Source organism: Spinacia oleracea, chromosome 1 (genome assembly GCF_020520425.1).
Source record: "Spinacia oleracea cultivar Varoflay chromosome 1, BTI_SOV_V1, whole genome shotgun sequence".
Taxonomy (NCBI): Eukaryota; Viridiplantae; Streptophyta; class Magnoliopsida; order Caryophyllales; family Amaranthaceae; genus Spinacia; species Spinacia oleracea.
In genome coordinates, this window is record NC_079487.1 from 74598171 (window position 1) to 74626014 (window position 27844).

Genomic DNA, 27844 nt, shown 5'->3' on the forward strand with positions numbered 1-27844 from the left:
TAATGATAGGAAAATAAGAAAATCAATTAATAAATAAACAAAAATATAAAATTAATAAAATAAAATAAATTAAGAAAATTCGTAGCGAATAAAATCGTAAATGAAGTTATTAATTCGAAAAAGGATTTATATTTCCTAAAACAAAGACTTATAACCTTTTAAAGCATCTAAAAATTACGAACTTCTTTAAAAACTGTACCAATTTTTTTGAATCATAAATAATAAGAAATTTTTTTTTTTTCGAAACTAATCAATAAGTTAATGTTATACGCTTTGAAACAAGATAAAAGGAAATCGCCCCCCAAAAAAAAGTACCAATTTTTTGAACAATATAGTGCGTAGAAGCTCGATTTTTAAGAATTTTATTTTAAATAACTAGATAGTTAGGCGCCTAAAAATTATTAAAGTAAAACCTTAGCTCTGATACCACTTTGTAACACCCCGACAATTCTCTCTTTTCTAAAATAACCTTTTAATATAAAATATAGAGAATTATCAAGGCATTATCGCCCGTGTGAAAACGTAACGGCTTATTCAGAATTTTGCAGCGGAAAACATAAAACTAATTTGAGGTTTATAAGTAATTGATTACAGGTTTAATCCCAAAAACCAATAAACGAAAATAAGGAAATACGAATAGTACGACAAGTTTCAAATCCAAGTTAACAAATTGAATCACTTAACTAAACAAATAGAACTACAAGCTCTCTAATCCCGATCCCAATGATGCATCATCTTCAAACCTGTAGATGGGCAACGCTTATTGATCCTTAGAGACTGCTCACCAAAGATGGGTCATCACAGGATCAATAAGGCATAGCCATGATCAACACACACAAACAAAGCACGTAATCAGCAAAGCTGAGTACTACATACTAAAACAACAACAATCCTAGCATGATACTATCAAACTGACAACCCTAACATGATACTAATAAATATAAGTAAGGGCAGACAAAACATAATAATTTGACGACCATACTTGACTAGACTAAGCTAGACTTAATAACCATAATATTATTTTAGTTGAAATAGACAATGGACCGAGTTGTCCAACCAAAAGTCTTCCCCAAGGAAGACGAGGTACGGGCGCGACTCCGAAACCTCAGTGACCTGCGATATCGAGGAACGTTTGAATAAAAATAGAACACGGTGATCAATCCGGTCCCAGAAAAGGCCATGGGCTACCACCATGAACCCCAACTCCTGTTTGTCCGTCACTTCAGACGTGCACAGTCTAAAGCTATTGCTATTCAGTTTCACTTTACATGATTTACAAATTGACACCCTGTTATGACTCAACAATCACATAAGGCATGCAACTCACATTTATTTATAACTGTTTTTATCTTGGAATTGAGTAAGTGATCACAAAGGCATCAAACAAGACTCATTCCAATTAACTTCAATCTTTTCTTTAATACTGATCAACCCCTGTATATGGGTATAAGGTTTCAACTTACTAAATAAGGTCCTCCGCCCTTATAAAGTAGTGAAAAGCTAAAAGGGAACAACAATTAACTGATCTGAATTATATACTGAATAATCTAGTGTTCCCAACCCAACATGTTTGCATCAATCTTCCATACTAACATGTTATAATCCTCAAAATGCAATAAAGGTTTAATACGTTCATCCAACAGTATCAAACATGCAATTTCAACCTGACTAAGTTCATCAATAACATTAACATAACCAAGTTCATCAACAATTCAACATGGTTTCAACAATTAGCACACATTCCAAGCACACAGGTATGTACGTACCTTGTGTAAACAAACTGATAGGCCACCTTAATACTTTCAAAAGTCGTCTAAAGAGAATTCTCCTCCTAAAACAACCAACAAATAATTCCAATCAATTTCTAATCATTGGCAACCATAATAAAGCATTCTAAATGCATCCTAAACATATTTAGAACATTCCCCAATATCGAAACTTAATTAATTAACTTCCTAGAATAGTGATTAATTCCCTAACGATCCCTAATTATCATAAACTCCAACAAACGTTCCTTTCTAATTTTCCAGCAATATTAAATAATTCAAAACTTGCTCAAAATATATTCAACATCCTTAAGATCATAAAAAAAATAATAACTTTAATAGGTATAATCATTCTATTATGATTTTAAACATAATAAAACCTTAAAAATTCATGCTTTAATAGTTTAAAATACTTATTTAACCAAATTAATAAATCTGGAAATTAAATTTGTTACCTAAACATAATATGAAATCTGAAAATATACTTTAATCATAATAACTTGTAATTTATATTCAATAAACACGAATTAAATCACTAAACTAATTTAAAACCCTAACTTACATATTAATCAACCAAAACTGAAATTAATTAATTTACAATATCAATATCAAATCTGAAAATTGTAATTTAACTATAAAGAATAATAATTTAATTCAAGAAACTTAAATTAAAATCAATAAACTTAAATCAAAATATTTAAATAACTTAGGGTTTAAGAAATAACCAAAAGGAGAGGAGGAGAGAGACTGCCGGCGAGCAGGGGCACGACAGCGGTGGCGCAGGCTGGGCGGCGACGCGACTGGGCGGCGCGATTAGTGTTGGTGGTCGCGGGTGATTGAGCAAGCAAGAAGCAGGAACGTTGAAGGTGGCTGCAATCTCGTGCGAGCCAAGGAAGGAGGAAGGAGGGAGATCGACTGGGCAGGGCCGCAGCGGCGGTGCAAGCGGTGCTGCGGGTGGTGGTGCTGGACCGACGACCAAGCAAAACGTGGTGAGGAGGAGCGAAAAACAAGAAGAACAAAAGGAAAACTAACGAGAAGAGGGAGGAGGAGAGTACCGGACGTCGAAGGGCGACGGTGGCGCGGCAGCTGGTGCGGCGGCTGGTGCGGTGGCTGGAGAGGGATGAGAGGGTTTGTGAGTTTGTGTGCTTTGAGAGTTTCACGTGAAAGGAGAGAGCAATACGTGAGACTTCATGAGGGTTTGAGAGGAGAGAGAAAACAATAGTGAGTAAACTTTTGGGGTTAGTTGGGGCTTAGATATTTTATGGGCTAGGAATCTAATTGGGCTAGGATTAGTATTTAGTTTTAGAATTTGAATTCAACACTGCTTAGGATTGTTTCCTAATTTCAATCGAACGGAATTTCATAATTCAAATTCGTTTTAACTTAAAATTCTAAAATCATTTTCGATTTCGTAAATCGTTGAAAATATTAAAATGTAATAAATAAATATACGTTAATTATATATTTATTACTAAAGTTCATAAATTCTATTTAAATATAAATAATATACGTTAAAATATATTAATAAAATTTATAAATTTACGGGGGATTACACTTAAAAAATAAAAAATACAGTACATTAGAAAATAAAAGATTAGGAAAAGGTTTTCATCTTTATTGGTTTATTAGATTTGTTCTTCACCTTCATCTTCATGTCTACCCTGGCGCAATTCCCATTGTTGATTAGGCTTAATTCCCATTGTTGATTGGCGCAATTCCCATCAACAACAATCAACAATTAAGCATGTTTCTCAATCTCTCTTTTATTGTCATCAATCAATCATCAGCGAGAAGTTATCATCAAGCTAATCAATTTTTTTTTTAAAAAGGGGAATTAGAAATTTGTGGATGAATTGACTTGAAATTGTGGATCGAATTGGCTTAAAAATTGGGAATCGATTGTTAGCGTGTCTTTGTTTTTCATATGATTCTGCTTGTGAATTAATACGCTAATCCTTCTTTTAGTTAAATATTCAATAGATGTTTTACAGGGCAATAAGTTAAGCTAAAAGTTGGGGTCTAATCTTTTATGTTTTTCACCTTTCAGGACCTACACCTTTTTTTTTCACCTTTTGGGACCTCCGTTTCATTTTCCGGTTAACTAACTCACCGTTAACCCACCGTTAGCTATACCAACATTATTTTATATGAAAAAAGTAATTAAATGCAAAATAAAGGGAAAAAAGTGATTGACTTTGTTGCATTTTGATAAACATCCGCACACCAAAAGATATGTTGATAGCTGATGCATGTAAAAAATAAAAATGTTGATACCACTCCAATTGAACCTGTAAGATATGGATCAAAAGACTTTTTCATGCTCCAATTAAGGTTGGTGCAGTCCTTCATATCCCACACCTAAAGTGTTACTTACCCGCGGTAATAACATGCCAATGACAAAGTCGAAGGTGTTGGTTAATCTTTGTGATACATTAAAGTACCATACCATTGCATTATTACTTTGTTCATGTTTTTCGTATTCGATCTTACAAACATTTTTTTTCAAGGTATTTGTGAATTAATCTTATCTCGTGATGCTTAATGACGACTCTCTTAACCCAATTTAATTGCTCATTTAATAACTTTTTTTTCCCATGACGGTGGTGTAACAACCCAAATGTTCACATTTTTCTTGATGAAGGTGTATTTTCGGTGGTGATTGAAAGGCAACTTCCAGCCAAAAATAACAGTTGAAAGTTTGTTTAGTTGGGGTGGCTTACGTACGGTTGATGGTTGATTTAGGAACACAAAACAAAGAAAAGCAATTGAGATGAAGTTTGTGTAGTTTAGTTAAATATCTTAAATTGATAGGAACACGAAACAAAAAGAAGCAATTGAGATAAAGTTTGATCTAGTTTATTAACATAATAGGGATTATTGGTGAATTTTTGACAACTTCTGAGTACTACTTCAATTGATAAAGTGAGACAAGAAAGATTGAGGAGGAGGATGACTTACTCATACAAAGGCAAAAGTGTTAATTCACTTTCATCTATATAACAATCTGACTAAAAATTAATTTTGAAAATTAAAGAAAATCTCACATTTCTTCAGCTAACATTACGAAAATAAAATTCTTAATAACCAAGTACAGTGTAATTTAGAAAATTAAGGAAATAATTTATCTAATAATCAAAACTTCCCTTTGGTTGTTGGGTTTATTATAATTCAAAAATTTCACCAATCATATACATAAATCATATGGATTTTTAACTCAAGGACCCAAACATTTAACCAAAGGAACTAAACTTTTCTATGCTTTGGTTAAATTTGACCAGAAAATGAATAGTAGGTCCCAAAAGGTGAAAAAAAAGGTGCAGGTCCTCAACGGTGAAAAATATGAAAGTTGAATCCCCAAACATTAACTTAACTCCCGTATTAGCCTAAAGAACTTTTGTCTGCCTAAAAATCATACTTTCAGTTTGGTGAGTTGTAATCTGCAATGTAAAACAAATTGAGGATAAAAACCGAGTCACATGACCATCTAATCATTAAAATTAAAATAATATAAAGTAATATATAATTATGAATTTATATTACATAAAATATATTATTAGATTATAAATTAGTGTATTTTTTAAATTAAATTGATGTATTTTTTTAATTGCACAAAAATATATTATTAAATTATAATTTATTTATTTATTTTTAATTTGTAATTTATAAGATAAAAGGAAATATATATTTACTATAAATATAATAAATATTTGTTTCCTTCTTTGTATCGACTGCCTTATTTATATATTTTCATAGTAAAAATATTGAATTGATAGGAAAAAAAAATTGATGACGTGTATCCTACATGACACCTATTTGTACCAAGGAAATGGCGACACGTAAGATTACGACAACATTATGTTGTCGCAACTTGCGATCTATATCATCGTCCTTTTTTTTTATAACTTTTTTAGCGAAGGATGTAAAATAAAAAGTTCAATAAATTAACTGACTTGCGTTGTATGCAACAAGTGTATTTGTAAAAACGGGCATACCCCGGCCTTATTATCAAATGCTTAGGGCATCCAAAAATAACAATGTAGTGAAGTATATTGCAAATCGGATGTAGGATTGATAAAATAATACGGAGTACTACTAAACAGATGAGTGTTCTAAACATTGTACTCCGTATTATGGCAACCACTTTTACATGGCTGGTTTTCTGAAATTTTCAAATTGTCCCATCATTTCCTTTTCTTTTTTAAAAAAAACAATTCCCCGTTTGTATTGATTATATGCAGCACTGAAAACACTGAACATGTGAAGTATGAACAAAATAAAGTTGACCAATTTTGGTGGTGGCATAGCCAACAACTTGGTGGAAGTGGAAGACATGTCAATCAAAGCAATTTCCATGGTTTCCCTGGCCGCTTATTTCATGTCTACGACACTCTTATGTTTCTCAGTTGAATTGTCGAAACTCAACAGTTACTTCTTTTTGGTCCGAGTATAACAAATGTATATACTTTTTCCGTTTCGAAAATATCGTATCATTTGTTATTTACACTATTCACACTATGACTTTGACCATTTTTTGTGATTCGCACGTAAGGAAATTTTATTCATTTGGGTTCATGTTAGATCGGTATCGATATATATTTTCAAATATTAATTTTTTTTTATAATTTTTACTTGCACACGATTTGAGATATTAAGAAACAAAATAATGGTTAGATGAGTAAAAGTCAACCATGATGCGATATTTCCGGAACGGAGGAAATATATATACACCTCAAACCTCAAAGTCCTTATTGGTTTAAGGCTCTGTTTAGTTCATCTTATTTCAAAACCTTATTACTTACTATGTATTACTTATTTCAGATTTCATCAGATAAGATCAGAAAAAACAAAAATGATAAATGTCGTAACATGCAACATTTAAGCCGTGTCACAATAGTGACATGACATGCTTATGTGTCATGATTTATATTGAAAACTAAAAACTTTAACTTAAACCTATTATACATGTTACAAAAACTGTAGGAAAATCTTAATATTATACTTTGCTTCCTTTTTCACATCGATTACCTTATTTACATATTTTCACAGTAAACATATTGCATTGACAGTAAAAATATTCTGATGACGCATAGCTTACGTGGCGCCTATATGTACAATTAAACTCCGACACGGAAGATTGCGACAACATTTAACTTGCGACTTTTATCGTCACCCCGGAAAAAATAAGTTCAGATCAGATCAGATCAGAAAAAATAAGTTCAGATCAGATGATTATTATTATTATTATTATTATTATTATTATTATTATTATTATTATTATTATTATTATTATCAAATGCTAACAAAGTCAAATATTTTACAAATAGTTAGTGGGCAGCCGAGAAACAATTTGGGCCCCCACTCCCCTGGTTATAGCAAAGCCTATCCTAGTGAAAATATGAGCAGCAGCACGAGCCCCAATGTCATGTGTCCTAGAAAACTTTTGAATCCGCTTCATCAACGCAACATCATCCTTATCCAGCCCCCCCCCCCAAAGAAGAGAAAGAGAAAGAGAACGGAAGAAAGTCATAACCAATGGCCCTGCAACGTGCTTCATACTTGACCCGTTTCCGAATAGCCGCATCAGTCACAACCCGGCCCGGAGCAAAGCCAGACAACCCAGACTGTGTCAAAGGAGATGATCCCGTCAAGTCAACACACACATTACAGCCCCGGTCCCAAGAGTAGAGCAATACATCTGCCGGCCGGAGAGCTCCATTATTCCCTCCAGATAGACCAATATCAACCTCTTTCCGCGCCGAAATCCCAGAGCAATAACAAACATCAACAAGGGTATCCCTAACCACATTATGTCGATGTTTAATACCCACAATGCCAGCACATGACACCGCATGATCACCAAAGATGTCTCCCGCAAAGACCCTGGAACAAGCAGAACATGGCGCCGTAACAGAGAACAAAGGAACCCCCAACCGGTAACACAACACACATCAGTAAGTCTTAGCATTCATCGTCTGTCCCAAACCTGATATGGGGACCGCACGAAGCCAAGCAGAGTTGTGATCACCCTACTGCAATTTCCACAACGCCGACTGTCGAGAAGATAAAGAGAAGGTAGATTCTACAGATGCAATAACCTTTGTGAAGTATAAAGATGCCAATTTCTTCATGAGCTTAGGGGCAGCGACATCACTAGGGTTACTCAGAATGTCATACTCCACCGTTCTGCTAAATAGACTCAATGCATCCTCAAATACTCGACCAGGACCAACAATACCAGCATGCCGTAGAAGCTTTGTCTACAAACCAAAAGACTGCAATCGAGAAGCAAGAAAAGCAAACTGACAAACATCACCTGCGGAATAAACACCAAGTCCGCCAAAGGAAAAAAGTAAGGTGGCAAGACGCCACTGCCAATCGCCAAAGCCAGGCCCCGAAGCAGTTACAATACGCTCCAAGGAAGATCGAAGAGCCTCATCAAAAGTGCGCTGAGCCGCCTCAAAAATACCAGGAGGACATGTACGCAAAGCAAAGTAGAGTTTAGAAACTCCGGTACATTCCCTAAGTAATAATAGCTCACACTGAGGATCATCAAGCTGAGAAACCTTATCCATAAGCCCAATGGTTTGGTCATCCTCTGCATCACTAGCTCACCACTAAAAACTGGATTGGAATTAGCGGGACCTCCTAGAAACTTAACACCATGCAAAGGACGAGCAATATCAGGAGGAAAGACTCCCACAAGCCTGCTCCGAGGGTCCTCTATAGGCCAGAAAACCTCGGTCTTCTCCACGTTATTATTATTATTATTATTATTATTATTATTATTATTATTATTATTATCATCATTATTATTATTATTATTATTATTATTATTATATTGTGTAAACATATTAATAAAGTTGGATGGGAGTCTAGCAACACGTTGTGCTCCCACCCCTTTCTGAATGCAAAAACTCAATCTATGAAAGATAAATGCACCACTCTTAACATTGTTAAAGTGACTAATAGAGAGAGACTTGATACGCGAAATTGTGTCCAAAGCCTCCTTATCCAATTCCCCGAACGTAGAGAAAGCAAATGGGATGAATTTGTAATCGTTCTCCTCACATTTGGACGCATACTTCTTCTTTTTCTTCTCCACATCATTGTGCAAGGCCATCCCAGGACCCCAAGAACCCATACCCATGCCAGCAAAGGGAGAGATGTCAGTCACATCAAAACATGCATGCATCCTTACCCCGGTACCAATTAAATATATAGTAAAGGTATGTATGCCTAAGATCCTTCCCATCCTCTTAAAGGAATCCCATGGGTGCTTCCTTACGCACCACGATCCCAACCTTGGTGCAAATATCAAATAGAATATCACACACCAAATTACGCATGAACTTCACACCCACTTCACTAGAACAACGGACATCAAGATCTCCCCATTGATCCATCCTAGGAGCATTGCAACTTGGGCAGAGACTACCTTCAGAGAACAAAAAGGTATCATGAGCCTATAACACAACACATAATGGAATTGACGATGGTTCATTATCTTCCCCAAGCCATCTATAGGGATGGTAAATAGAAAATCTTGTGTATGCGGAGCACGGATACAACTAAGAAGAGCAACCTGCCTTGAGCTAAGCATGAAACTAACAACGAGATTTTTCTCAATGACACCAAAGAAACACTTTGCCAGGGTTTTTTACATTTTGGGAGCATAAGATCAGTGGTGAGATAGAGAGCATCAACGTTGCAAAAAGCATTGAAATCATCAAGAGCAAGCTAAAAAGAATAACCAGAGGAGACAATACCAGTGTTTGACAGAATCTTGGCCTGCAGAGTGCTCATCTGAAAACGAGAAGCAAAAAGTATAACGGATTACATCTCCTGCAGAAAAAATGCAAAGACATCCCAACTTGATTGGGAGAGTGGCGAGCCGCCATTGCCAGTCACCTAACCCCGACCCTGAATCAGTAATAATCTTCTCCAAGGAGATACGTAAAGCATGATGAGCTGAACTTGGGCATCCAAGAAAGACATGGGGGAGCAAGTTCTAAAATCATATGACAGTTTTGCGACCTCGGCGCAATTGCGAAGAAGAAGGAGCTCACATTGGGGATCATTAAGTATGTTGACGGCCTCCATTAAGGCGATGGTTTTAGAGACCCTTTTCAAATCCAGATCCCGAATAAAGCCCACGTCCAAACTTACAGAACCACCAAGAAGTTTGTCACCATTTCACGTACAAGAGATATTTATTTGAAAAACACCCTCCACCTTACCTCTATGATCCTCCACGGGCCAGAAAAGTTCAGTCTTGTCCACATTCAGGAACAAACCACAAATCGGCCTGTCATTCCTGATGATGTCAAGGGCCTTGGCAACCATGAGAGTATCTCCAACAATGGTACCATCATCGAGATACCAAGCCTGAAGTGTAAGCTTACAAGCATGATTAATGGAATGAACCAAATGATGTAGAGCTAAGACGGACAATAAAGGGCCCAAAGGATTTCCTTGTTGAACCCCTTAGCAAGACCAAAGGATAGAATCATCATAATAGAGCCTAGCAGGTTGAGAATAGGAAAACTCAACCCATGGGGAAATGGACGGGCACCGCAACCTAGTTTCCTAAACCAGGTTACTCCTATCAACAAGGTTGAAAGCATTCTTAAAATCAACCAAACACATAGAAAGCCCAACTTCGTCGCCCTTAGACTCAATGAGCTTGTTCATAGTGCAAAACAGCCTCACAACCCCTAGGAACGCCCACACCAAACTGAAAATCCTGTAGATAATTATTCATGGAGTTTCCAACAGAAGGAGAAGAAGCAACCTTGGAAACAAGTCTCCTCCACACAGTGCCAACAACGATAGGGCGTATACAACCCCCTGGCTTGACCAAGGGAGTCAAAGGGGCACTAGCAATAAATTCCCCGAGCTAGCTAGGACACTTTCCACTGAGAAACAGGTTGACAACCCTGGTGATGGAACCTAAGAAATCATCAGGAACCGCATAAGCAGCCCTTCCCTAAATATCAAGAAAATGTTGTGCTCTAAGCCCACCACGACCACATGAAGTCCCCTTAGGGAAGCTGTGGATCCTGTCCAACACCACATCTTTATGGACAGAAAGAGCATCTCCACCAAGCGAAGAAGAAGGTAAAATCGGGGAAGGGGCGTAGGGGTGTTTGGCCTCCAAGTCATAGAGTGTGAGAGGATTAGATGGGCCAACACCAGATGATGTAAGCACCTTAATAGCCGCGGCAAAGTGCCCATCTCCCAATTTTCGTTTTCATTGAAAAAGGTTAACTTTGTAAGTGCTTTTGGATTTTATCACACCACTAGAGGAAGAGATCACAACAGATAAGCGATCCAAAACCAAACTAAACTTGTCTCCGGGATCCCTCCACCTAGGAATGGCATGAGAAATACTATCAAATTGACACCGCTCTCTCTCTCTCACCCGACCGCCGTTGAGCTCTGTTGTTGTTGTTATTATTATTATTATTATGAAGAAGAGATTACACAAAGTTGGATGGGAGCCTAGCCACTAATTGGGTTCCAACACCCTTATTATTATTGTTATTATTATTATTATTATTATTATTGTTATTATTATTATTATTATTGTTGTTGTTGTTGTTGTTGTTGTTGTTGTTGTTGTTGTTGTTGTTGTTGTTGTTGTTGTTGTTGTTGTTGTTGTTGTTGTTGTTGTTGTTGTTGTTGTTGTTGTTGTTGTTGTTGTTGTTGTTGTTGTTGTTGTTGTTGTTGTTGTTGTTGTTGTTGTTGTTGTTGTTGTTGTTGTTGTTGTTGTTGTTGTTGTTGTTGTTGTTGTTGTTGTTGTTGTTGTTGTTGTTGTTGTTGTTGTTGTTGTTGTTGTTGTTGTTGTTGTTGTTGTTGTTGTTGTTGTTGTTGTTGTTGTTGTTGTTGTTGTTGTTGTTGTTGTTGTTGTTGTTGGTATACATTTATATCATTGTTATTATTACTATTGTGGCTTTACTAAGAAAAATGATGTTGTCTAGATCGGAACCTATATGTCCAGATAAAAAATGGTATTATTAGATCATTTTCAAACCATAACTGATGTGTACATATTATGTGCAGATCAGAAATGATTTGTATAGATCACGTGCAGATCAGAACCGATATGTCCAAATCAGAACTGATTTGTAAAGATCATATCCATATTAGAATCGATCAATATAAATCATGTCGAGAGTGTCGATATGTCAAGATCAGAACCGGTATGATCAGATCATGTCCAAATCATAACTAATATGTATAGATCATGTCCAGCTTAGAACCAATATGTGCAGATCAGAGCCGATCGGTACAAATCATGTTCAGATCAAAAATGATATACATAACTAATCTGTACAGATCATACCTAGATTTGTACAGATCAGAACTGATATGTACAGATCTTTACAAATCAAAACCTATCTGTGAAAATCATTTCCAGATCAGAACGATATGTCCAGATCATGTTCAGATCAGAACGAATATGTCCAGATCATGTCCAAATCTGAATTGATATGTCTATATCATTTCCAGATCTAAACTGATATGTCAAGATCAGAACTGATATGATCGGTATGTGCAAATCATGATCCAGATCAGAACCATCATGTCCAGATCAGAACCTTAATGTCCAAATCAGAACCATTATGTCCTGATCAGAACCATCATGTCCAGATCAGAACCATCATGTCCAGTTAGAACCTTCATGTCCAAATCAGAACCATTATGTCATGATCGGAATCGATATGTGCAAATCATGGCCAGATCAGAACCCGTATGTGCAGATCATGTCCAGATCAAGACCGGTATGTGCAGATCATGTCTAGATCAGAATCTATTTGTACAGCTCATGTCCTGATCAGAACCGATCTGAATAGATCATGTATATACCTGAAATGATATGTTTAGATCAGAACTAGTGTGATTGGCATGTGCAGATCATGTACAGATCAGAACCATCATATCCAGATCAGAATCTTCATGTCAAGATTAGAACCATTTGTAATACCTCGTATTTCTAAGTAATTATAAATATATTTTATTATATTTATTAAGAATTTTTATTTATTTTACGAATTTAAATCGCATTTAAATAAGTTATTTAAATGTGTTTAATTAATTAAAAATATTTATGATTTTAATTAATTATGAAGTGAATTTAATTTTCAAGTTGAGAATTTATTTCGGTTTTGAGATCAAAATGATTTGAATTATTCTAAAGCCTAATCCAATTTTTATAAGGAGCTCAAGTGGATAATTCGATAGTCTATTCAATTCTAGCCCAAACAAACTAAAGCAAGCCCAACTTGAGTTAATGAAGCCCAACAAGGAGTTTCCCTAAAACCTAATCTCCAAGGGGTACGAAGCCGATATATACCCCTTGATGCCTCACAAATCCCCACACATTTTTCCAAGCCTCAAATCCTCTCCCCTTTCTCTTTCTTCTTCCCCAAGTTTCTCTTACTCTCTTCTCTTATTTTCTCTCGTGCGCAGCCCGAGCAACGCCCACCGCCCTCGCTGCTGCTGCGTGGTTTCCTCGGTTCCCAGCACCCATGTTGCTGCTGCGTGTCGCTGCACACCTGAGCCATCTCGCTGCCCATTTGTGCGCGCCCCTGCTCCCTCTTGCGCACCTCTGCCCGCACTAGCATGCAACACAACAATCCTTGCTCGTCGCTGCTGCTGTGCCGCGCACCATCACCCCCTCTTTGGTCCATTTTCGTGCCCAGTTACACCAACTAAGTAACAGTGTCGTGGTATAGGCCGGCTTGGTATAATTTCTCTTCTTCCTAATCTTCTCTATTTTAAAGCATGGAATTTTTTATTATGATTTATATTGGATTTTGTTTTATTATTGTACTTGGGATTGGTTATGAACACCAAAGTTGAGGATTTTCATGATTAGAATGTTGAGGACTATTTTTGATTGAAGGACATTAATTTTCAGATTTGGTTTGATAAATAAAGCTTTAATTTTTATGGGTTTTAATGATTTTAATGATGATTTAGGGTTAGGGTTTTGGCTTAAACCTTATGGCTAATTGATTAACATAATTAAATGAAAATTTTAATTATGGTAATCAATTATAATTTTCAGATTTGTTTTGAGACCTAAAGTGTCAATTTTTAATGGTTTTAAGCATGAAATTAATTGAAACTCATGCTAGGGTTTTAAACGATTAATTGGAATTATTATTTTAACAATTAACGATTAATTTCTAATTAATTCAAGCGTTTTAAAGATAAATAAAGTTGTTGGAAATTTAATGAACATGGAAAATAATTAAGTTTCATTATTTTAATGATAGGAGTAGATTTCTAATTAGTTGATTGAGTCACAAAGTGGCCCTCGTACTTAGGAATTCAAGGTACATACAAGTCTAGGGTGACCACCTTATTTTCATGGGAATTCATGTGATGATTTTATATTGTGATTCATGTACTTGAAATATTTATGGATTCATGTTTGAATTTGTGAGCAAACATGTTATGGATATGGTTTATGTTTGTTGAATTGAAGTGAACAAGCAGGTTCTGATTGGTTATGTTTGTTGAATTGAAATAACAAGCATGTTATGATTGGCTATGTTTGTTGAATTTAAATAACAAACATGTTGTCCAAGTATGTTATGCATGTACGTTTATTGGTTATGTTTAAATAACAAGCATACATGCATAACCATACTTGGATAACATACTTGTTTAAATAACATACTTGGACAACATGCATAACCATAATTGGACAACATGCTTGTCATGTATGTTTAAATAACAAGCATGTTATTATTGGTTATGTTTGTTTATTCGCATGCAAGGAATGATTTATGCTGTTGTACATAATGTCTAGCATGTTATGAGCTAAGTATATTATGTCTAGTTGCACTATTGTTATTTACCACATATGAAAGGTATGCTCATGTAAGCCACCACATGTGTTGGGTAGACTTTCGCTCATGTTTATTAAGTACATATTAAGGGTATGCTCACGTAAGCCACCACATATGCAAAATGAGTCAAGGTGAATTGAATTAAGGATTATTCGTGCATAGTGCACAACCCACATGTTAACAGGCATGTCGTGAACTCAATGGTATGCCGAGAAGGACCAATGGGCGTAAGTCCACTTGAGTCTTGAATGTTTGACCACATGTCCTAATGATTTAAAAAGGAGTATTGTTTGGTTTTTCGTTTAATAAATGCTTTGCTTGATTTTGTCTTGATTCGACTTTGTGAATAAATATTAATAAACGTAACGTGCAACCAGAACAAGCTTCAAAACTCTTGGAACGTATATACCTTGAGTACGAACAATGTGGGGAGTGTTAGGTTATGCACAATATAATGTCATGCGAAATAAACCAAAAATGTCAGAATCCAAATGAAATGCACATAATCATCTAACATAATTTAGTGAACAAAATTTGTGATGCGTGCCTTCCCTAGATGCTCCCGAACCGAACAAGAACAAGTTAGAACGCCAAACGTCGTCCCTCCGTAAAAATTCCACAGTATGTATGGATCCGCCTTAGATCTTACCAACTAGGAAATAATATAAGGTTTATGATTTCGGGATCTCACTTTTAGGTGATAGGCAAAGTGTATTGAATGTTTTATATTATTCATGACCATAGGCCATGTATTTATAGAAAATAGGAAAAACCCTAGGAGCCAAAACCCTAGAACGAATTAGGAAGTTTTAGAAAAATTCCCAAAACCACAAAAACTCTAGAGCAACCCGCCACCTTGGTGCACAAGCAAAGCCTTGAGGCTTGCTTTGTGCGCTGGCCCAAACAGCGTTGGCCAGCTCCAGCCTCGTGCGCGCTGGGTGTTGGGCTTGGCGTGTTGCCTTGTGCGCTGGGCTTTGGGGCCTGACGTGCTGATAGGTGTATTTTCCGTCGTTGATAGAAAACAACCTATGCAAACAATATTTATAAAACCACTCAACTACCGGCTAGCGGAAAGTAAAGGGATCGTCCCAAAGAAACGGTGGTTAATGAGTTTTAAAGTCAATCTAGTTCGAACAAGGATTTGGTTTTGAATTGTCACTTTTAAGAATCTAAAAATGAAGAATTATGCTAAATTGAATCAAGAAAGGGAAACGTTAGGGAATCGGGGATAGGCTAGGGAAACCGGGGGAAATGAATTCAACTATTTAGCAATGGTGATCATGCAAGAAATGGTGATTAGGCAAATGGCATCTAAAGACGAACCCGCCACCTCTCGGATAGGGAACGCTAAGCGTCTAATCCACGGAAGAGCTTTCGCCTAATCCTAGATTAAACTAACTAGTATATAATAGGCACCGCCATTTGATCACACAAGATAGGCCCACAATCTCTTGCCAAACCTATCCTATGGTTCCACGTGACTCTAATCGAATAGCATTTGCAACTACCACTCAACTAGCATGGATATCCTATCATCAAATCATATTTAATCACATGAATCAACCAACAATCAATCAACAATTTCCCCTAATTAAGCCCCTAGATTCTCCCCTTTCCCTAACCTAATTCTACTCACTAGTCATTCTAGAAATTAAGCAATCCATTAATTCTAAGCTAGCAAGCATGAAATTGAAGGAGTAAGAGAAGAGAATTTAAGAATTCAATTGCACAATCAACTAGGAATTAAGAATCAAAGTAACTTCAATCAATGAAATCAAGAATTCAAGAAATTAAGGAATTGAAGAACAATCAACAACAAAGCAAGAGCAAGAATTAAGAAACTAAGAATTAAATTGCAAAATTGAAGAAGAGTTAAGAAGGATTACAAATTGAAGGTTGAATGGAGGAGAGTTTCTCTCTCTAGAATTGCTGAAAATCTACTTTGAGAATCTAAAATTATCAACTAAAATTCTACCCTTAACAAAATAATGGAAAAATCTATTTATAAGTTTCCCCAAATAGAAGCCAAAATTCGAATAAGAGCAGTCCGCGCAACCATTCGGTCGCACAGACCTTTTGTGCGACCGAACGTAAAAGAGTCATTCGAGCACATGCTGGGTCCTGTGCGAGCGAAGGCAGCGAAGAACATTTCCTTCGTCATGTGCGACCGAATGAAGAACCCTGTTCGGTCGAATGGGGTTTCTTTGGCTCATAATTCCTCTGCAGCACGATTCGCTCGAACGAAATGCCTTGTGTGGGCGTACAACTCCTGTGCGGTCGAACAACAGAGCACGTTCGATCGCACAAAACATGTGCTGTCGAATTACCAGGGTTGTGCGGACGTTTTACAATCTTGGGACATTCTGTCTCAGAAATCCATTCTGTGCGACCGAACAACAGAGGGCATTCGATCGCACAAAACTGGAAATTCCATGGACTCCATTTGCACTACTCTATTCGGGCGCACAAAACGCCACTCGACCGCACAAGCCCTATTTTGGCTCGAATTCACTTGTTTTCCATCATTTTTCAACAAGATCACCTATAAAGCACAAGAAGGAACAAAACTTATAAATCTCACACAAAAAGCTATAAAAACTATAAAAAAGCATAAAAACTAACATAAAATCCTAGGCTAAGAGCGACATAAATGTCGCTCATCAAACTCCCCCAAGCTAAGCGTTTGCTAGTCTCTAGCAAACTAAACTCAACTAAGGAAGATTGAGCAACTAATCAGATTCTAAAAATTTACCAAAATCAAAATCTAGCAAATCTAATCAAGGCAAGACTAAAATGGAAAACACAAACCAAGAAAAGAAAGAAAGAAAAGAAGAAGAAAAGAAAAGAGAAGAAAAGAAATTAAACTACAAAATTCAAGATGGGCTTTATTATGGAACAAGTATAGAAGAACACTAATATTACTAATAAAATAAATGAGTACACACTAACTAATGTCCTAAACCGAGTGAAAGATTCGAGCATCAAGCAAAGTGAACTAAGGGCAAGCACTAGTCAATCCCCCTACATCCGGGCATACCACGTCAAATCTCTAGATCTTATCCACCCTTGAGAATAGCGTCTCAAGACACCGCGAAGGCGCCAGAAAATCAACATTAGGCTACCCGACATCTTAGCATGACAACCTTGTTCCTTAAGCTTGACCAAATCCTCCCTCCACCGACAATGACTCAACTCTAAAGGGTGAAGAGGGCTTTTAGGGCGTAACGTAGGCTAGGGGTAAAGCGCGGAACAAATTTGGCCATTTAGTGCTCATACCTAAAGTGAAGCGCAATGATAGAACTAAACTCAAGCATTTTGAACCAAACACAAACTCGTACCACTTATTTGGGGTACCCCCAAGCTTATTCAACAACAATTCTAAACTACAACTCTTTTTTGCGTTTTTTTTCCTTGATTTGATTTTCCTCTTTTTTTTGTGTTTCAAATGAAACTTTTCATGTCTTGTTTTTTTCTCTATTTTTGGCCTTTTTTTTTTTCAAAACTTTACTCTCTTTTTCGCTTTTGCAACAATTATTCACTATATACAACATTCTTCCAAAACTTTGCCATTCATACCAAACAACATTCATTCCTCAACTTTGCATAATTACTCCAAAACAACAAGCATCATAACTCTAAGCTTCACTATCACTTCTAAGGGTGAAAACAAAACAAAGGCTATTAGGCTCGTAATGTTCTCATAAGAAACGAAGGGTCAAGGCTCAAATGGCTAGCAAAGGGGCAAATGCAAACAAAAACATATGAGAAAAATAAGAAATAGTCCTAAACTAAAAAGAAAATAGTCACCGAAAGAAATGCCTCTATCGTCCCCTAAAGTAGTTCGGTCGCGGTCTCGGGAAGGAAATGGTCAAACTCGGGAGACAAGAAAGTCAATGCTAAGGATCCATGCCACTCAATATATGAAAATGTGTTTGGGCTTATTTTTTAGCATGAACCTCACAAGGGAGAAAATGCCATTCTCTCCGGCTTCAAATCACTAGAGAAATCGACACCATCTTACCACAAGCCAAGAGTTCATGACGCATGCTACCCATAGTTCAACCAACTTTCTTGACACCAAATCCTAGACTCGACCCAAGAAATTAAGAACCGTGTAAAAATCTACCAATTAGGAATAAAAGCATTCTAATCTACAAGTTCCAATTTTATATGCCCCAATCAAGAATATTGCCTAAGAAAACCTAGAAAAACTTGCCTTGACAAAAAGGAAATCAAAACAAAAGAAAAAGGAAGAAAATAAGAAAACACACCAAAAAGGGAAACAAAAAGAAACAAACAAAACAAACAAAAAGAAAAGAAACTAAAATCAAACTAAATCAATCTAAAAACAAAAAACAAGCACATAATGGTATGATTCATAGCAATGAGCATCAACAAGTAGCCAACCACACAACAAAACTCCCCCCAAGCTAGAATTAGGCCATGTCCTCACGGCCTAAAACCAAGCAAGGAGGGGCACAGCTACCCATCCAACCAAATGGCCCAACATGATGTTAGAAATATCACTGCGGGGAGACCGGATAAAATCTTCAAGGCACGAAATAGAACGCTTTCCTAATAGTATTTTATCGACCCACAAAGGAACAACCGGGTTCACGATAACACTATTGAGATACAATGAAGAATCAATTGATCTTGTGTGTTCTCACAAAATCAGTCCAACAAGAATTTGTGTTAAGCACTCAAATGTCTCACTTTGAAGAAATAATTTGCAAGAAGATTTCTCAAAAGTATGCAAGTATATTAATATGTTAACCACTATCTTAAATGTGTCATAAGTACTCTATATATAGAGTTCTTAATGAAGAGTCACCATTGAAAATAATATCCAACGGTTACATCCAAGCAATCGTCACAAAAACGCTCAAAACGGACACTTTCTCCATTCGCCCGGTGGGCGGAGTTCCGCCCGGTGGGCGATTGGAGAAAGTCACCCGACGGGCGAGCTTCGCCCAGTCGGGCGCGCGTGCAAACATTTAACTTTCTCCTTTCGCCTGGTGGGCGGATCTTCGCCCGGCGGGCGATTGGAGAAAGTCGCCCGACGGGCGGGTTTCGCCCGACGGGTGCCCAAATAACCGTTGCATCCGCTTGGAATAAACTCTAAACATTATACTACCTCCTCAACTCCTAGTATAATACACTTTCACATTTAACTCATAAACCCATTTACTCTATAAATGTTCCAACAATCCTCCTCCATTTATATAATAAATGTTGAATGGTTTATCACTTGCCTTAGACATAAAAGATCATACTTATGCATAATGAAAATATCTAACGATTGAATTTCCACTTAGTATAAATATTCTTTACAACAATTCCGATTGTAATGATAGACTAAGCTTTGAATCATACAATCAATTTGAACTATTGAAGATATCATACACACAAGCATAACACAAACAAGTTTGTTTCCTCGACACCTTTGAAGCCCATGGGGTCCATATCCATTCGTGAGTCTTCCAAGTTAAGCCTTAAACTTGGTGAAGCGGCCAAACTTCTTACTCATATAGGTAAATCTTTCATGAAGTATGCTCCTGCAATTTGAGCACCCATGTCAAAGATTTATTAAGAAAATTAATTCAACCTCTTAACATTGCAGTCACAAGACACTCACCTTTGGGATGTATATTATTTGAGTGTTTCAAATCATCAAATGAAGTAGTATCCTCATTGAATTTAAGATCTAATGTTTTATTAGACGTTAAATTGAGTTTTCCTTCACTTGTGATTTTCCAATAGGCTTAAGACCCATCCCTTGAGACATTTTGTACACTAACTCTTTTGGCAAAGGTTTAGTAAACTGATCAGCCAAATTGAGATTAGACTGTACATAATCAATGGTAATGACTCCATCCTTAATCAATTCACGCACATAACTGTGTCTTACACCAATATGTCTTGATTTCCCATTGTACACTTGGCTATATTCCTTAGCTATTGTTGAAGCACTATCACAATGTATAGCATTAGGAGACATTGGTTTTACCCATAAGTCTACCTCTCTCAACAAATCCCTTAGCCATTCCGCTTCCTTGCAACATGAAGCTAATGCTATGAACTCCGATGCCATAGTTGAATCAGTTATACATGTTTGTTTCTTAGAAGCCCATGAAATGGCACCTCCTCCAAGAATAAACACCCAACCACTTGTAGATGAATAATCCTCTTGGTTTGTTATCCAACTAGCATCCGAGTAACCTTCTAATACCGAAGGTTCTCCCGTATAAGTCAAACTATAATCTATAGTTTTCTTCAAATACTTTAGTACTCGCCTCAAAGCTTGCCAATGAAACATACTAGGATTACTAGTAAATCGACTTAGCTTTCCAACAGCAAAAGCTATATCCGGTCTAGTACAAGTCATAGCATACATCAAGCTTCCAATCAAGCTTGCATACTCCAATTGTGAAATTGGAGTACCACTACTAGGAACCAACTTAATGCTTGGATCCATAGGAGTAGAAACCAGTGAACAATTTGATTCACCAAACCTCTCAATCACTTTCTCAATATAATGAGATTGTGATAAAGATATTGCTCCATTTTCTCTTATTATTCTAATTCCAAGATTAACATCCGCTTCTCCCAAATCCTTCATGGAGAAACAAGTAGAGAGAAAAAATTTGGTCTTTTCAACTTGTTCCAAATCAGTCCCAAAGATAAGCATGTCATCCACATATAAGAGAATTACAACTCCTTTACCGTTGTGATCAAACTTGCTATATACACACTTATCGGCTTGATTTATTTTGAAACAATTAGACAAGATAACTTCATCAAATTTTTGATGCCATTGCTTAGGTGCTTTTTTTAGCCCATACAAAGATCTAATTAACTTGCAAACCTTGCTCTCTTGTCCTTTAACAACAAAGCCTTCTGGTTGATTCATATACACTTCCTCCTCCAATTCACCATTAAGGAATGCCGTTTTAACATCCATTTGGTGAATTACCAAGTTATGAATCGCAGCTAATGCAATTAATAACCTTATAGTAGCAATTCTTGCCACCGGAGCATAAGTGTCAAAATAATCGATACCATATCTTTGCCTAAAGCCTTGGGCCACCAACCGGGCCTTATGCTTTAATACGGTTCCATCGATCTTCTTTTTCCTTGTGAAAATCCACTTACAACCAAGTGGTTTGCAACCGGGGGGTAAATCAGATAAAATCCAAGTATTATTACCCATTAAAGAATCCATTTCATCATCAATTGCCTCCTTCCAAAAAGAAGAGTCATAAGACTTGACCGCCTCATTGAAAGTCTTAGGGTCTTCCTCCACATTATAACAATATGAAGATAGAGTCAAAACTGACTCTCTTGACCCTTCAACTAAGTACAACCGAAAATCAGGTCCATAAGACTTTTCTTTCCTAATTCGTTTACTTTTCCTTATTTCCGGTACAATAGTATCATGATCTTTTCCAATATCATCTACTATACCGGAACTAGTACTAGGTAACATATCCTTTGGCCTTAGAATTGATGAAAAATGAGTTTCATCAAAAATTGCATCCCTTGACTCTACCACGGTGTGTGTAGAGACATAGTCATTAGACTCAATGACATAAAACCTATAGGCTTTGCTATGTTCAGCATAGCCTATAAAGATGCAATCAATTCCCTTTTCACCCAAAGTTTTCCTTTTGGGTTCCGTCACTTTAACGATAGCCCTACATCCCCATACCCTAAGGTAATTGAGATTAGGCTTTCGTTTGTGCCAAAGTTCATATGGGGTAGTCTTATTCCTTTTGTTAGGAATTCTGTTCAAGACATAACAAGCTGTCAACATAGCTTCACCCCAAAAACCGTCACTAAGACCCGAATTAGAAAGCATGGAATTAACCATTTCTTTTAGAATCCTATTCTTTCTTTCCGCAACCCCATTACTTTGAGGAGAATATGGTTATACCAATAGACTGAAAATAACTTGGATCATAATACTCTCTACCCCTATCCGTTCGAAGTTTCTTAACTTTTTCATTAGTTTGCAATTCAACTTCGATTTTAAAGATCTTAAACTTATCTAGAGCTTCATCTTTAGAAGATAACAAATAAATGTAACACCATCTTGAATAATCATCAATAAAAGTTACAATATATTTCTTATTTCCTAAAGAAGGTGAACTATGAAAATCACATAAGTCACTATGCACCAATTCAAGCAATTTTGTTTGTCTTTGTACGGTAGGAAAAGGATTTCTTGTAATTTTATTTAACATGCATGTTTTACACTTCTCTATATTATAATCAAAAGGAGGAATCATTCCTACTTTAGACATGTCATACAAGCGGCGATAATTAACATGACATAAACGATTGTGCCATAGAGAAGAAACATCAAGCAAGTAAATAGAATCCACAACTTTATTATTAATGCTTAATTTAAACATCCCATTACAATAATATCCTTGTCCTACATAAATACCACCCTTACTTAATACAAACTTATCAGACTCAAAAACCATCTTAAATCCATACTTATTTAATACACCTCCAGACATTAAGTTTTTCCTAACTTCTGGTACAAAAACTACATCCCTAAGAGTTAGAGTTTTTCCAGATGTTAGCAATAATTCTACTTGACCTATTCCTTTAGCCTTGACCATAGAATCATTCCCCATGTACAAAATTGGACCATCCTCCAAATCTTCAAAAGACTTGAAATAATTCCTATCTTTGCACACATGTCTAGAGGCTCCCGTATCAATCCACCAAGAGTCATCAACCTGCACAACATTGATTTCAGAAATCATAGCCACAAAATTCATTTCTATATTTGTAGCATCATGTGAAACAACCATACCTTGGTTCTTGTCAACATTGTTATGTTGACCCTTGCTAGCCTTCTTCTTTTTGAAGGTTGGACAATCCCTCTTGAAATGAGGACCGTTACATTCCCAACAAGAAACAGATTTTGTCTTTTTATCCTTCTTGTTTGCAACATTTTTATTGTTGGATTTATGTGGCCTTTTGTTGAACTTTTTAGTCCCACTAGACTGCCCTTCTTCCACCATGTTGATAGAAGAACCCGGAGTAATCTTGTCATTGACATTAGCCTCCTTAACACCATCTTGAACCCGGATACCCTCCTCAACAAGAAGATGAGTACCCAATTATTCCATGGTCATTTCCTCATTTTTATGTTTCAAAGAGTTCTTTGTATCTTTCCAAGAAGATGGCAATTTATCAATAATAGATGTTACCGCTATAGCCTCATCCATTACCATACCATGCAATCTAATTTGACTCAAAATATGTTGAACTTCATGAAATTGTTCCATAATAGGCCTATCATTAGACATTTTAGAATTATTAAAATTTCTAACAAGAAATTTCTTACTTGAAGCATCCTCGGCCATATACTTGGAATCAAGTTTGTCCGAAAGTTTCTTTGCACTCTCCTCATATTGGTACAGATCGAACAACGGGTCAGCCAACGCATTCAATATGTGCCCACGACAAATGTAATCACTCCCACTCGGTTCTACGCCGTGTATTCTCCAAAGTCTCTTCTTCTCCATCGGCGGGAGGATCTGGCATGGGAGTTGTTAGCACGTACACTACGTTCAATGTTGTCAAAAGAAAGTGAATTTTCTTTTGCCAACGGCGATAACCCGCACCCTCGAACTTGTCCAACTTCTGGAAATTCATAGCCATATCACGCAATGAAGACGCCATTATCCAAAGATTAAAATACTATTAGATTGTTAGAAATATCACTGTGGGGAGACCGGATAAAATCTTCAAGGCACGAAATAAAACGCTTTCCTAATAGTATTTTATCGACCCACAAAGGAACAATCGGGTTCACGATAACACTATTGAGATACAATGAAGAATCAATTGATCTTGTGTGTTCTCACAAAATCAATCCAACAAGAATTTGTGTTAAGCACTCAAATGTCTCACTTTGAAGAAATAATTTGCAAGAAGATTTCTCAAAAGTATGCAAGTATATTAATATGTTAACCACTACCTTAAATGTGTCATAAGTACTCTATATATAGAGTTCTTAATGAAGAGTCACCATTGGAAATAATATCCAACGGTTACATCCAAGCAACCGTCACAAAAACGCTCAAAACAGACACTTTCTCCATTCGCCCGGTGGGCGATTGGAGAAAGTCGCCCGACGGGCGAGCTTCGCCCGGTCGGGCGCGCGTGAAAACATTTAACTTTCTCCTTTCGCCCGGTGGGCGGATCTTCGCCCGGCGGGCGATTGGAGAAAGTCGCCCGACGGGCAGGTTTCGCCCGACGGGTGCCCAAATAACCGTTGCATCCGCTTGGAATAAACTCTAAACATTATACTACCTCCTCAACTCCTAGTATAATACACTTTCACATTTAACTCATAAACCCATTTACTCTATAAATGTTCCAACACATGATGTATGCCCGTCCCCCAAAGTATGCAATAGAGTTAGAAGGATGTTACTGGAATTGTCGTGGGAGCAAGTCTCGCAAAGAGCCGTTAAAACCCGAACAAACTCACCAAAATAAAGACGGGTAAGGCAAAAGGTGGACAGTGTGAACCCACCGCAATGAAACATACCAAAACAATGCATAGAAGCCGCGGGGTGCCTCCCGGGAGCGCTCGTTTAACGTCATTAGCTTGACGAATCCCCCCAAAGCTCATGGGGGGACAAGAAAGAGACCAATACACGGGTTACCTCCCGCTAGCGCTCGTTTAACGTAATTAGCTTGACGGACCCCCCCAAAAGGTCAAGGGGGGTCAAAGACAACCAACCTTGGGTTAACACTAGTCAACATGCATTTCTTTGCCCCTTTGGGCACAAAAATCTTACCGACATCACCATTCAAGAGGCGGAAACCAAACAATCCACCAACGTGCCTCTCCTCGGCATTCGATGGACTCTTGGCTTTCTTGGGTTGCTTGGCTTTCTTAGCCGATCCATGAAACACTTTGGAGGGTTTAGCTCCATTATCATCATCAACATGCGTTTCAAATATCTCGGGGATGGTTACAACATCATCAAACTCATCCCCAAGCGCCTTTGGGATTCCATGGACAATCTTGTCATCAAGAGAGGACCTAGCAAGCTCATTAGCACACTTAGAAACATGAAAATTGTTAGAAGAATTAGCACAAGAGTGGTTGTTCTCAACAAAGGCAAGAGTGTCAATTTTCATGCAACTTTTCATTTTAGAGCAACAATGTTCATCAATTGCAAGCTTGAAACTAGCCTTGCCGTCTCCCGCTTTCAAAGTGATTAGTCCTTCTTGCACATCGATAAGAGCACCCGCGGTGGCCAAAAATGGCCTCCCCAAGATAATGGGGGTATGGCATCCTCATCAATGTCCAAGACGACGAAATCCACAAGGAAAGTAAGCTCGCCAACCACTAGGGGAACATCCTCAACCTTGCCAATAGGATACTTGACCGAACGGTCGACAAGTTGCAAGATGATGTTGGTTGGGACAAGATCTCCAACGTCAAGCTTGGCAAACACCGAATAAGGTAGTATACTAACGCTAGCACCCAAATCACACAAGGCATTGCTTATTTCAAGCTCCTTAATAGCACAATGGATAGAAAAACTTCCCGGGTCTTTGAGTTTGGGCGGCGTTTTGTTAAGAATGATAGCACTACAATTTTCGGTGAGGTTCACCGTCTCCTTTACGTCGCAATTCCGCTTCCTATTCAAGATTTCCTTAAGAAACCTTGAGTAGGTAGGCATTTGTTTCAACGCATCCATAAAGGGGAGAGTGATATGCAATTTTCGAAGAACCTCAAGACATTTTGAGAATTGCACATCTAACTTGTGCCTTATGAATCTTTGGGGATAGGGAAGTTTAGGAGTGAGGAGAGGTAGAAGAGTTGCCTCTTTTTGTATAGGAGTGTCTCCCTCATCATCGATGGGAGGCTCCTTTTCTACCACTGTAGACACCTACTTTTGTCCCCATTCCCGAAAGGGAAGGTTCGATGATGAAAACATAAATCTCCACTTGACAACGCATCTCCTATAAAATAAACGAATCTCAATTCCCCTTTTCATTTCACCCGAAACCTGCTATTTATAGAAACCTGCTAAAAATAGTAACTGCCGTAAAGGGTAGCTTCTAAAAGTGGCAAGTCATAAAAGATAGAAACCTGTCAGAATTAGGTGTTGCATTCCGACATAAATCCTAAATGAGATAGAAAACTGCGAGAATCCTATTCCTAATATGATTCGGAAATAAGAGTTACGTATTAATTAAAATCCTAACGAGCCTAGAGTTCGTAACGGGCCCAGACGCATCCCGTCACAAGATTAATACGCACTAAAAGACTCGATTAAGTCTCAAACATTACGGATTTCAGGAATCCGAATCTGACTAAGAAAACAGCCCAGACCCTATTTTCAACGCCTGGCTCTGGGCGCCGAAATCTTCGGCGCCCAAGCCTGGGCGCTGAAAATACCTGGGTACGTGTTTTTCCCTAATTCTTTGTGGATTAGAACTCTGCAATTCTATCTTTCCACGAACTCTTCCCTATAAATACAACCCCAAATTCGACGTGAAAGACAACACACAATTATATTCTGAGTATTGACTCTAACCCTTAGCCTAAGCCTCACGCTGCGAAATTGTTCACGCGTTCTGTCGCAATCGATCCATAAATCGAACAGAACGTATCCTGTCCCATAATTGAGATTCGTTAAATAAAAAGGAGAAATAGCAAAGTCAAAGTGGTTAGTTTTCTGAGAACCGTGACGCACCTCTCAAGGGTGCGTCGTAATGTGTCCCTTTTCGATGATTTAATTTCTTTCCTCGCCCTTTTTATGAACTGTTAAACTAACTAAATCTGATTGTTCTATCACGCCTAACAAATATAATATTGGGAAGTTGGATTATCATGCTAGGTCCCTTAATGCAATCTAAATCAGATAATCGCGATCGAACTAGTATTATATGTTGCATATTGCTAAAATCAACTCAGATTAGTTTAATAGTTAACGCATGTCCCTTCAATTATTTATGCTGAGCTAGTAAGGATATCCTGCCTCTGGAGTTATCGAAGAGCGAGTACTCCTTTCGGTAGTTACAGTCCCCCGAACCCTCAATCTCTACCTTGCGGGTGTATGTTGAGAGATCCCCACACAAGGGATCACAAGGGAACCTACGGCCGTCGTGGTCAAACATAATTGCACTCCCTTTATGTCACGATAACCGGGTTTTGTCATTTTT

At 37.4% G+C, this 27844-nt stretch overlaps 1 protein-coding gene and 1 long non-coding RNA gene across 2 annotated transcripts; both read right to left on the bottom strand.

Annotated features, from left to right (window-relative positions):
* Positions 1-423: 423 nt before the first annotated feature.
* On the bottom strand, positions 424-3255 carry LOC130465948 (uncharacterized). The gene is made up of 4 exons (XR_008925972.1): positions 2822-3255; positions 2492-2729; positions 1767-1831; positions 424-777 (listed from the first exon to the last, which is right to left on the bottom strand). It is a non-coding gene; the product is annotated as an uncharacterized lncRNA (long non-coding RNA).
* Positions 3256-25887: 22632 nt separating this feature from the next.
* On the bottom strand, positions 25888-26355 carry LOC130465441 (uncharacterized). Its single transcript, XM_056834197.1, has one exon. The coding sequence runs from the start codon at positions 26353-26355 to the stop codon at positions 25888-25890; it is 468 nt and encodes a 155-aa protein (XP_056690175.1).
* Between the last annotated feature and the right edge of the window lie 1489 nt (positions 26356-27844).

What these genes read in the sequence shown, in the direction of transcription:
- LOC130465441 (XM_056834197.1), bottom strand. Translation starts at nt 26,355, where the DNA reads ATGCCTACCTACTCAAGGTTTCTTAAGGAAATCTTGAATAGGAAGCGG.